Source organism: Silene latifolia, chromosome 10, assembly GCF_048544455.1.
Source record: "Silene latifolia isolate original U9 population chromosome 10, ASM4854445v1, whole genome shotgun sequence".
Classification (NCBI taxonomy): Eukaryota; Viridiplantae; Streptophyta; class Magnoliopsida; order Caryophyllales; family Caryophyllaceae; genus Silene; species Silene latifolia.
Window position 1 is genome coordinate 16,779,628 of NC_133535.1, and position 12,288 is coordinate 16,791,915.

Consider the following 12,288-nt stretch of genomic DNA (forward strand, 5'->3'; position numbering starts at 1 on the left):
CTTGGGTTCAAGCCTCACTAACAACCTTTTTGAGGTTTCACTTTATGGTTTATCATCTTTGACTACCGGCCGCTAACCAACGCTGACCGACCGCCGACCACCGCCAACCACTGCCAGCCACCGCCGTTGACGACCACCATTGACCGTTAATGGTTTATCATCTTTGACTACCGGTCGCTAACCACCGCTGACCGACCGCCGGCCACCGCCAACCACTGCCAGCCACCGCCGTTGACTGAATTTGTCCGGTCGTTGACCTCCATTGACCGGTGGCGTTGACTTTTCCGACGGGTCACTAAATTTGTCCAAAGTTTGACCTTCCTTGACCGGCGGCCAAACCACTGTTGTTGACCGCCATGGTGGCGTTGACTTTTCCGGTGGGTCAATGTCGGTCAATGGATTGGGTGTGATCGGTGGTTGTATAATAGAGTTAATCACAACCCTTAGATTAGATTTAGTGGAGTTAAATCTAATGGTTGAAAAGTGTTCTCACCGTTCTCACCTAAAGGGTTGTCCCCATATGATCCCAAATCTTATTATTATTATTATTATTATTATTATTTGCAGAAAAGTATGGATCTATATTTCAAAAAATAATCAGAATATACAAGATCCCTTCCAATCTTTCCTACAAAGGAGACCAGGGTAGCCCCCTAAGATGTAAACAAAAAGAGAAATAGCCTACACAAAAAGCCTAAGAAAGCCCAAAACCATATAGACGTAAATGTACAACTTTCTTAATTTTGACACTAAGAGTATCCACAGAGGACTTGACCCCCTTAAATATCCTAGCATTTCTCTCATTCCAAAGGTAGTAAATAGTAGCCATGAAACCAATCCTGTGCCTGCAAGTACTGCGCCTGGAAGCAAAATCTTGAGCAATAGTGAACAATGAAAATGAACGTAGTGAAAGACACAGACAGATACCAATATAGTGCAGGAGATGCCTGGAATAAGAGCAGTCAAAGAAGATATGATGGACATCCTCACTGCAAGCCTCACAAAGAGCGCACCTATTGACTAAAGACATGCCTCTTCACATCAGATTATCAATAGTAGGAAGAGCATTATGCATAACCATCATCCCATCAAAAGAATGCTTAGGATGACAGCCCTTACCATGAACCAAATTATGCCAACTAACCTTAGGATTGCAAGATCTGATAGAATCATACATTAAGCTTGTATTAGACTTAAGGTTAGTAGAGCAACCCTCAAGCAACTGAAGAACCTGAGCAGGGGATCCAGTTATATCAAGCAAAAGATTCTTCATTTTAACCACGTTGTTCCAGTACCATGATTGAGAAATGTTGGTGGTGGCAAACCAGAGATCATGACCCTTAAGAACATACGTATGAACCCATCTTGATCAAATACTATGAGGCCTATAGATCAGCTTCCAAGCCCGTTTAACCATCTGTGCCTTGTTCCAACTTAGGACTTCCTATATACCTATGCCCCCCTCTGTCTTAAGAGAGCACAAGAGCTGCCATTTCAAGAAAGTGTGTCTCCTGCACCCATCTTCAATCCCCCAAATGAAATCTTTGCATAATTTGTTGATTCTCTTAGCTATGCCTCGGGGAAGCAACACACTAGCACCCAAAAAATTGTTTAAGCCAAAAATGATTGAATTAACCAGGAGAGTTTTGCCTGCATAGCTCAAACTGTTGTTAGCCCAATGCATAATTCTGGCCTTAATTTTATCCAGCAGAGGTTGATACATATCTTGAGTAATCCTTGCATTAAAGAGTGGCAGACCCAAATATTTGAAAGGAAACTCACCAGCACTAAAGCCAGTTTCAGCAAGAATTAAGTCTCTGATGCCATCAGCTACCCCACCAAAATAGAGGTCAGTCTTAGCAGGATTAGCATGAAGACCAGAGAGCTCACTAAAAAACTCCAGACACTTAGCAACTCCTTTAACTGAAGGCAGGTCACCTCTAGTAAAAACAAGAAGATCATCCGCAAAAACAAGATGTGTAAGGTTTAGCTGCACACACTTTGGGTGATAAGAGAAGTTAGGCGCTCTAGGAAGTCTTCTAAATAGCCTAGACAGAATCTCCATACAGATAACAAAGAGATAGGGTGAGAGGGGGTCCCCTTGTCTCAGACCATACTTACCAGGAAAAAAGCCTTCAACACCACCATTAATAAGCAAAGAGTAATTAGGTGAGGTCACACAGGCCATAATCTAATGGACAAACTTAGGAGGGAAGTTCAGCAACAGACGACTCTCCTTAAGAAAATCCCAGTTCACTGAATCGAAAGCCTTCCTGATATCCACCTTTAAAAGGCACCTAAGAGTCAGATAAGTACGACCATACTTAGAAACCAATTCGTAAGCCAACATACTATTATAAAAGATGTCTCTCTCAGCCACAAAGGCAGCCTGCTCAGGACCAACAATGGTATCCAAAACTTGCCTTAATCTGTTAGCAAGGATTTTACTAACAACTTTATAATAAGTCGTACAACATGCTATAGGCCTGAAATCTTTAATAGAAAGAGGAGTCTCCAGTTTTGGAATCAAAACTAACAAGGTAGTATTGGCAGCCTTAGGAAGAGCCCCTTTCTGAAAAAACTCAAGAACAACATTTTTGAAGTCCAGACCCACCACATTCCAGGCATCCAAGAAGAAACCAGAGGTATAGCCATCAGCACCAGGGCTTTTGTTCCTATCAATAGACCTAAGGGCGTCCAGAATTTCCTGCACCCTTACTAGTTGCACCAGAGATTCACAATCAGCCAGGGGCAGAGTGTCCTGTTGAAATAAATGAGGAGGTAAAGGCTGAACAGGAGTAGAGGATCCCAAAAGAGTCTGATAATAAGAGACAAACCCCTGTGCAACAGCTTTAGTACCAGTACACAAAAGCCCAGTCTGGTCCAAAATACAACCAATGGTGTTTATAGCTTTTCTAGCTGCAATGCTAGAGTAAAAAAAACTAGTACCAAGGTCATTTTGCTGAATATACTGAACTTTAGCTCGTTGTTGAAGAGCTCGTAGCTCAGCCCTCTTCACAGTTAAGTAGTCTTGTAACAATTTGTCTTCCTCTGTAATAAGTGAGACATCCATAGGAGAACTACTAAGCCTAATCTGACAGTCTTTGAGCTTTTATTTTGCAGCAGCCACCCTTTCAGAGAGATTAGTGAAGGAGGTGGTATGGATGCCTTTCAAACAGCTCCTAAGCCTTTTCAATTTCTGGAAAAGAGAATTAATATGACCACCATAGTAATGAGATGACCAACCATCAGTCACAACATTCTGAAATTGAGGGGAGGAAGCCCAGCAATTCAGATATTTGAAAGAGGAGGGTCGAGGAGTATACAAATCAGAAATAGTTACTAAGCAAGGGGAATGGTCAGAGATCCCTGCAGTCAGAAAGGCAGCAGTGGAATTAAGATTGGTAATCCATTGTTGAGAGATTAAAATCCTATCCACTTTTGCCCATCTAAGACCATCACCATGCCTATTGTTCCAAGTAACGTGACAACCCGTAGCAGGGTGATCAACCAGAGCACAAGTATCCAAGCATTGACTGAATTCATTCATATCAGCTAAGTTCAAATGAGTGCTACCCAATCTCTCATCCATATTTAACACTACATTAAAATCCCCCGAGCACAACCAAGGAAAGATAGCTTGAGCACAAATATCCAAAAGAGCATTCCAAAGGTCTCTCCTATCAGATCTTGTATTATAGGCATAGACAAATGTCACTTCAACCCTTCTTTGAGAAGCAAGGTGGAGTAAGGAACAATGTATATGCTGGGCTGATTTTTGAAGAACTGTAAGAGAGATGATATGAGGTTTCCATAAAACCCAAATTCTACCATTATGATGATAGTCATTATTATGGATCAGCTGAAAGCCAGTAAAAACCTTACTAATCTCCTTGATGGCATTGTTCTTGACATGAGTTTCAATTATTGCACCACAATCCACCCTATGAGCCTGCAAGAATTGAAGAGCTTCTTGCTGCTTTAAGGGGTCATTGAGACCCCTAATGTTCCATGTTGTGAGGATCATGGGATGCATCTGCGTCCCCAGGATCCAACTCAGTAGCCATTTTAACAACACTCTCCAAATCTAAAGATTGATCTTCCCCAGGATCAATGTCAACCACATTGACTAGCTCAGATGAATCTTCAGAGACTGGCTCAATAAGATTTTCCTTTTGAAGAAGAGAAAACCTATTAGACAGCTTAGTTGCCACGGTAGATGTGCCCTTAGCAGGAGGAGGGCTTTTATCCTTATGAACTGAACAGTTTGCATGAGGATTCTCAACCACTACAGCAGGCTTCTGAGGCACAGCAGTCTGAGTTGACTGTTTAGTCCTATAGACAGTCTTGGCTTTAGGTTTACTATTGGGGTTACATCTATCCTTGATGTGTCCTACTCTTTTACAGGATGTGCAGAAATGAGGAACCCATTCATACTCAACCTTTTGCAGCAGAAAACCTCGGTAAGGGGAGTTAATCTTGATAGCCTTAGGTAATTCCTTAGAAAGATCCACATCAACTAAAATTCTGGCAAAGGCAAGCTTACTCTTAGCAGTAGTGTGTTCATCTGCAAAGATAGGATCGCCCACTGCACTAGCCAACTTGCTAAGGCCAGCTTGAGACCAAAAGCACGGGTCTAGGTTAGGGAAAAGCACCCAGACAGGAACATGAGTTATAGTGAGTTCATCGACAACAGTAGGACTCCACGGCTTGAAAACCAAAGGAAACCCATTAACATTCCAAGTGTCTGACCGAATTTTCTCCATATCCTCTGCACTAGCAAAGCGGAAGTATTACCAACCCTTTGCAAAGTACATAATGTCAAGGGTAGTGATATGAGTGTTGGAGCTTGTGTCCTTCACAGTTAGTGTGATAACATATATAAATCTCTTATAGGTTCACAAGGGTATACTTAGTATTTTATCAGTTGATTAACGTTTATTAATAACGGTTGGCTTGCTAGAAGTTTGACGTTATTATCATACTGATGGCGGTGATCAACTGGTCCCTAAAAGTCACACCTAAAGGATGTGTTTGAGAGATGTGATTATATGTAAATATAATCACATTGATGCCTTATATGACTAAAAGGTTAGTCCAAGTATTTGACTAAAAGGTTAGTCAATGTGATGATCAGACGATCATTTAATACAATTAAATAATATTAGCTGAGACGAATTAATTGTTAATTCGTAAATTGAATATAAACTGTTATATTTAATTATTGTATATAATGTTAGCTTAAACGAATTAAGATGTTAATTCGTAATTAAACGTAAACGGTTATATTTAGTAAGCAAATTATAAATATGCGATATTTATAGTTAATGTATATATTATACGATATTGTCATAATATATGATGATGGACCGGTATTAAGTGTGTGGACTTATTAATACAGGACGACATAAATGATAATTGATAAATAATACACATTATATACATTTTTGACAACAACCAAAAATAAGAAGATTTTCTCCTTATTTTTGGTGGTTGGTGAAACCGAAAATAGAGAAAAAAAGGAAGAAAAATATCTTCCCATTTTGACTCCATTTACACGGTTATATGAGGAGGAAAAAGGGGATCATTTTTCTCACTTGTTTTTCTCCCCCTCACACTCTCATCAAAACCCTAAAATCATTAGAAATTAGGGATCTATTCTAGCAAAGAAAATAGGCATTTCTCAAAACATTTTGGGTACAACGATTAGGAAAATATCGATCTCGATATTGTTCTTAGGCCAAATTGCTAGGACAAAAGGTTGATTCTAATCTCTACTCCTTTTGTTCATGTAATTTCATTTATGACTCGTATTTTCATAATTATAATTTCGTTATAATCCGAATTCTTGATGAAGTATACCAATATTTCCAACAAGTGGTATCAGAGCATAGGCCACGAAATTATTTCATATGATTTTCATAAATGAATTAAACAAAAAAATATTTTCTCGAAAAAAAAAACCATTCGGCCGTTTCAAATTTTTTTTTGCCGAGAGGATTTTTTTTGTTTTTGATGTTTTGTTCCATTTTGATTTATTGATATTGTTGTTTTAATTTGTTAAGATGATAATATGATAAATTTGTAGATGTTTTGATTTTATAAGAATTAAATTGAAATGTAAATGGAAATTGTTTCAACTTGATGATGTTCATTTGTTTTGCTATATAGTTTTTTTTGGCATACATGGTTTTAAATTGTTGTTTAGAATCATGATTCATTAAATTTAATAATGTTCAAATCAATTGTGATGAATCAAATATTCGGATAATCGATTTAATCGTAATTTAGATATTCATTTTAAGAGGTTAATTTGAATTATCTAGTTTGGATCTATGTTTAAATTAATAGTTGATGATTATGCCAATCTTGTTCTAGTAGCAACATTAAACAAATTGTTCATATTAAAAGGGTTGTTTTTTCGTAAAAAAGAAAAAAAACTGTTTTTTTTGTTTTTAGGGCGTTTATGCCGAAAAAAAAAATATATATTTCGTTTTTTGTCTGATAATGCCGAGAGCAAAAAGAGAAAAAAAAGGTTTTTTATTTTATTTTTGAGCATTATGCCGAGAGCAGCCGAGAGCTGTAAATAAAAAAAAAAAATTCTGTTTTTTTTTTTGTTTTTGTTTTGGCCAATAATGATTATTATACATCATTTCTATAATGTATAATTGTTTGTTGTGAAAAAATTCACAAAATTTTAGATACCCAATTATTTTAAAGAGGTTTAAAATAATGTTTGAATAATTCACATTACAAGTTAATGTGTATTAAAATTGGAATTATTGTGAGTAATTGAGGAATTGTCACATAATTTTGATATTTTTAAATAGGTGGTTTGGATAAATTACTCTACATAATTAAGGAATTATGTCTTGAATGATTAATTTATAGTTGATGCATTTTTATTTAGTTGAATGAATTGTTGAATGGTTTTATTTACGTATTTTGCAATCGGTTGTAATTTGTAATACCTAGTGTGGCCTTAGTTAATTATGTTTTCGTAATGATGGAAACATAATTTTTATGTAATTTTGAGATCCCGAATCTCCTTTTGGTTTTCTTTAGTATTATGTTTTTGAAATTAGAATGTAAATAGGTTTATTTTGTAATTTTATTGTAATTTTGAGAAGACTAAAGATGGAGATTGGATTGCTCACTCCCGCTACATAGACCAAGATGGAACATCAAGACAAGCTTCTCGGATCCAAGGATGGATTCCAAAGTTGTATTTATGTTCATTTTGGTAGATAGGCCACACACTACAAAAAAAAGGTTCCATAGCGACGGAAAACTCGGTCGCAAATATGTCAATCCCGTCGCAAAAATAGATCTTGCGACGGATTTAATCCGTCGCTCTATTTCGTCGCAAATTTTGGTTTTGCGACGGGAATTCCGTCGCTGCTAAATACCTGCGACGGATCAGTGCGTCGCAAATACCCGTCGCAAAAGAGTGACTTGCGACGGAAAATCCGTTGCATATCACTGTTCATTGAAGGCCACGTGGTCACTAAAGTCAAACAGGAAGTCAAAATCTGCGACGGAAAATCCGTCGCAGATCACTGTTCAAATAGGCCACGTGGTCACTAAAGTCAAACAGGAAGTCAAAATCTGCGACGGAAAATCCGTCGCAGATCACTGTTCACATGGGCCACGTGTCCCCAAGGTCAAACAGAAAGTCAAACCTTGCGACGGATTTTCCGTCGCTAATTCCGTCGCAGGGATTAAATGCCCAGTGGGTTTACAGCGCTTTTCCAGCGCCCAAATTGCTTTGAAAGCAATTACATTACTCCCGGTGTCCTACAAACATACAGAAAATCCAGCAATTGACAAATTCACAACTCGTTCAAGACGAGATTCCCAAACAACGTCTTCGCATTAACTTAAAATAAAAGGTTTACAACCGTTTAGTACAATAATTGTTCAACAAAGAAAGCCAAATAAGTCCATAAACTACGGGGTAGGAATGATAACTACTAATCAACAAACAACTACATCAATACACGGGAGTGGGAGTAGGAGTAGGCCTAGCATTGTCGCCACCATCATCATCAAAGTCATTCCTAGTTTGAGATGGACCTCCGGGGTTACAAGTTTGAGTGGTAAAACCTTGTTGGCTCAAGAACTTCTCTATTGCCGCAAGCCTTTGAGATTGTTCGGCCTCGACTTGCTTAAGTCGGGCATTCTCTTTTGCGACTCTACCAACAAAACCCGGAGTATGAGGAGTAGAAAAGAGGTTACCAGTCGAGCGGCGGTGGTGCTCCCAAATTTGTGGTGCTGCATTTCCCGCGCCAAGTACTCTACCTTTCTTATCAAATCCTCCATGTTCTTCAATATAAATCTCATTATCATCGATGTTCTCGACCCCTTGACTCTGAAGCTGAGTTTTCTTTGTGATGATTTTACCCTATATCAATAAAAAACGAAAGATTAGATACCATCTACTAAATAATCATGATTGAAAAATTGAGTTAAAAATTAAATAATTTTAGTAACTTACGAAGAGTTGACCAGTTTTTTTGGATAACCATCCTTTTGTGCTATGCTTCCTTGTCTTCTCCAACACTTGCAAAGCGGACGGAATATCTCCTTTCCCATCTTTATCAATCTGCAATTTTGATACTTGTTAAATATAATTAGTAACTTTAAATAAAGTTAAAGAAAAAAAAGGTACTAAGTTAAAAAAAAAGTGAAGAAATTACCATTGAGTCCATATATTGCAAAGTGTTTTTTCGACCCATTACGTGAGTAGCCAACGCCTTCCCTTTCTCGTCACTTCCCGACCTACAGTTGGCCGAATTCTGCTCCGATCTTCCCGTGAAACTAGGATCTTCAAGTGGTCTATTCCTCAATTGACGGTGCAAGTCAACACTAATCCAATCCGGCTTTTCATGCTCTTCCTTATGATAAGCTCGATAAATCATTTGCCGTAAACGGGTCTTCATGGCATCTTCCCAAGCCTTCTTAACCCTTGCCTTGTCACGAGGATCGTAACTAACACGCCACTGTTCAATAAAAAATAAAGTTAGAAAATAAACTTTATTGTAAATAAATATAAAATAAATGAATAAAATACCTAGTATTAAATTAAATGACAATTGCTAATACCTCAAACCAATTCCACCAATCCTTCTTTAGAGTAGATGACGCCGTTTTCCAATTAGGAGCATGTTCTTTGTAGTTGCATCCAATAGTATCCGATATCAAGTTCACAACTTTTTCATTACTGAACCTGAAAAAAAGAATGAGAAGATAATATATATATATATATATATATATATATATATATATATATATATATATATATATATATATATATATATATATATATAAATCGTTATAAAAATAATTAATTACGAAAAAATAACATACTTACCAAACGCCTTCTTGCTCAAGAGAATCAAGAGGAATTTTGTCAATCATTTGGTATTTCTTCATTCTCGTTTCCCTGTCCTTGGTTTCCTGCATTACTATTACTACCATGTCTTCGTCTCCTCGACGCCATAGAAACCAACTAAATTCTTCAACATTGTTAGAAATCAAATAATAGCAACCAAATAACAAATTAGCAAAGTAAGAAATTGGGAAAGAAAGAAATCAAATAATCAAATAATAGCAACAAAAAAAGAAATTGGCAAAGTAAGAAATCAAAGCTTCAAATAATAGCAACAAAATAAGAAATTGGCAAAGTAAGAAATCAAATAATCAAATAATAGCTACCAAATAAGAAATTGGCAAAGTAAGATTGAATGAAAACAAACTAGATTTCATTAAATTAAGCCATACACGTCGTCTACAACTAATAGTACCAACAAAGTAATAAGATTGAAAGAAAGGGTACAAAACATCTACAACTAATATAAATCCTAGACATCATCATCATCATCATCATCATCATCACTTAAATTAGTGTTTTCGTTGCTTTCAAAAAGCGATTCTAAAAAATCCTCATCATCATCTTCTTCTAAATACTTCTTCAAAGCCTCCTCTCCTAACTCTTCCTCATCTTCCTCCTCTTGCATATCATCATTCTGTACTTGCATTTCATCTCCTTGAGTTTCTTCTTGTTCCTCCTCCACATTTTCATTCTCATCCTCTATTTCAATTATTGTCAATGTTGTATCACCATTATTAACATCTTCTTGAAAGATAGATTCATCAGTAGGAGCATCCACTTGTGATCTTGCCTTTATTTTAAATACTGCGACCACCGATCTTTATCTCTTTTGATGTTTGGATAAGGAGCATAGCAAACTTGTTCCACTTGATATGCTAATACAAATGGGTCATATTTTGGAAATTTTTTGCTCCGATTAACATCCACAAGTTTATATTCCTTATGTACTTGCATTCCTCTTTCTGAGTTATCTATCCAATTACATTTGAATAAAATAACGTTGTAAGGGTTTTTCTCGCCAGTATAAGACAACTCAACAACTTCATTTAGGGTTCCATAGTAGTCACTCCTTGATCGAACTCACACACACTCCATTGTTAATTGTAGACTTTTCCAAATCTTTCCCATCTATGAAAGCTCGAAATTTGTATCCATTGATGGAATAACGCTTCCATGTTCTTACTTTTTTTGAAGGTCCATTTGCTAAGGCAACTACAACTGGATCTTTTAAATTATTTACCTAAAATTAATGATAATGAACCAATTATTTACCAAATAATAATATAATTTAAATAAGCATTATAGAATATATATTAGGGTTTTTTGATAACTACTACCTTTGTAATACACTGTTTTAAGAACTACTACCACAATAATTTTCGTTTAAAAACTACTACCAGTAAGTTTGATGTTTTTTAAAAACACTACCAAGTCTCATCCAAACCTCACTAAAACACAATCCCAACCATTTATTTTTGAATTTTTATATTAAGTTCTAACTTTTATCCCTTTAAGACAACCAACACTACCGTTTGACAATCATTTTGGGGCAAAATCACTTTAACATAGGTTTATCTAATTCACTTATCTAAGGTAAAAACTTGCTTAAAAACTTCACTAAAGTAACTGGTTAAAGGGATAAAATTGACCACTTAAGGTGAAAATTCAAAAATAAATGGCTAAGATTGTGTTTTATTGAGTTTGGATGAAATTTGGTAGTGTTTTTTAAAAAAATCGAACTTAGTGGTAGTAGTTTTTAAACGGAAATTATTTTGGTAGTAGTTCTTAAAACAGTGTATTACAAAGGTAGTAGTTATCAAAAAACTCTATATATTATTTACTTACTTGACCTCTAAGCCAGTTAGGGAATTTTGTTTCAAATTTATTCCAAATATCCTCGGCCATAGAAACCTCAGGATATTCTCTTTTGATGTAATCCTCAAACAACCTATTCAAAAATGCCGAATTAAGATTTGAATTAATTTTTGCATGTTTTACTTGAAACAACGTTTAAAATTAAAATTTTTTTCACCTACCTTTCCATACGTTTCAACTCATCAGAATCACAATTAGATAAAACATAGAGGTGTGCACGTTCATATTCGTTATCTTCCAAAAATCTTTCACGACATTTTCCAGAAGTAGTGCCCTCATGATCTTGAAATAGTTCGGGCAAGGTAGAATTCTTCGCCTTTTTCTGACCTATGTCAAGGTCTTTTGCCTTTGTGTCTATATGATCTTCAAAGTAAAAAGAACAAAAATTTGCTATTTCTTCAAGCAAATATGCGTTGCATAATGACCCTTGAACACGAGCTTTATTTCCAATTTTTTTTTTCAGATGATTCAAGAACCTACAAAAAAATTGGTTAAGAATGAATGAAATTAAGTAATAACCTTAGAAGGCTTCGTAAAAGATATTGATATTACCTCTCAAAAGGATACATCCACCGATATTGCACAGGACCACCCACTTTCACTTCATATGGCAAATGAATTGGCAGATGTTCCATTGAGTTAAAAAATGAAGGTGGAAGTATTTTTTCCAATTTGCAGATTATCTCGACAATATTTTTCTCGAGACTTGTTATTTTTTCAATTTGTATTGATGATGTGCACAAGTCTCTGAAAAATTGACTAATCTCAGTTATGGCATTCCACTCATTTTTAGGGAGAAGGTGCCTTAAAGCAACTGGCAGTAAACGCTCCATAAACACATGACAGTCATGGCTTTTCAAGCCATGTAGCTTCAACTCATTCATATCGACACATCTTCTCAAATCAAGCATAGCCGTCCTGGAAACTTTAAATTACATATCCAATCACACAAGACTTTCTTCTGCTCTTTTTCAAAACGATCAATCCACCTTTCGCGACCTTGAACAAAGTTGTAAGAT

At 36.2% G+C, this 12,288-nt stretch overlaps 2 protein-coding genes across 2 annotated transcripts; both read right to left on the reverse strand.

Moving 5' to 3' along the window:
* Positions 1-694: 694 nt before the first annotated feature.
* Positions 695-2,188, reverse strand: LOC141607190 (uncharacterized). The gene is made up of 3 exons (XM_074426550.1): positions 1,637-2,188; positions 1,041-1,339; positions 695-947 (listed from the first exon to the last, which is right to left on the reverse strand). Exons 1-3 carry the CDS (start codon positions 2,186-2,188, stop codon positions 695-697), a joined length of 1,104 nt encoding a protein of 367 aa, XP_074282651.1.
* A 924-nt stretch (positions 2,189-3,112) lies between these two features.
* LOC141607191 (uncharacterized) lies at positions 3,113-4,766 on the reverse strand. Its single transcript, XM_074426551.1, has 2 exons — positions 4,035-4,766; positions 3,113-3,952 (listed from the first exon to the last, which is right to left on the reverse strand). The coding sequence occupies exons 1-2, from the start codon at positions 4,764-4,766 to the stop codon at positions 3,113-3,115; spliced, it is 1,572 nt and encodes a 523-aa protein (XP_074282652.1).
* Positions 4,767-12,288: the final 7,522 nt, after the last annotated feature.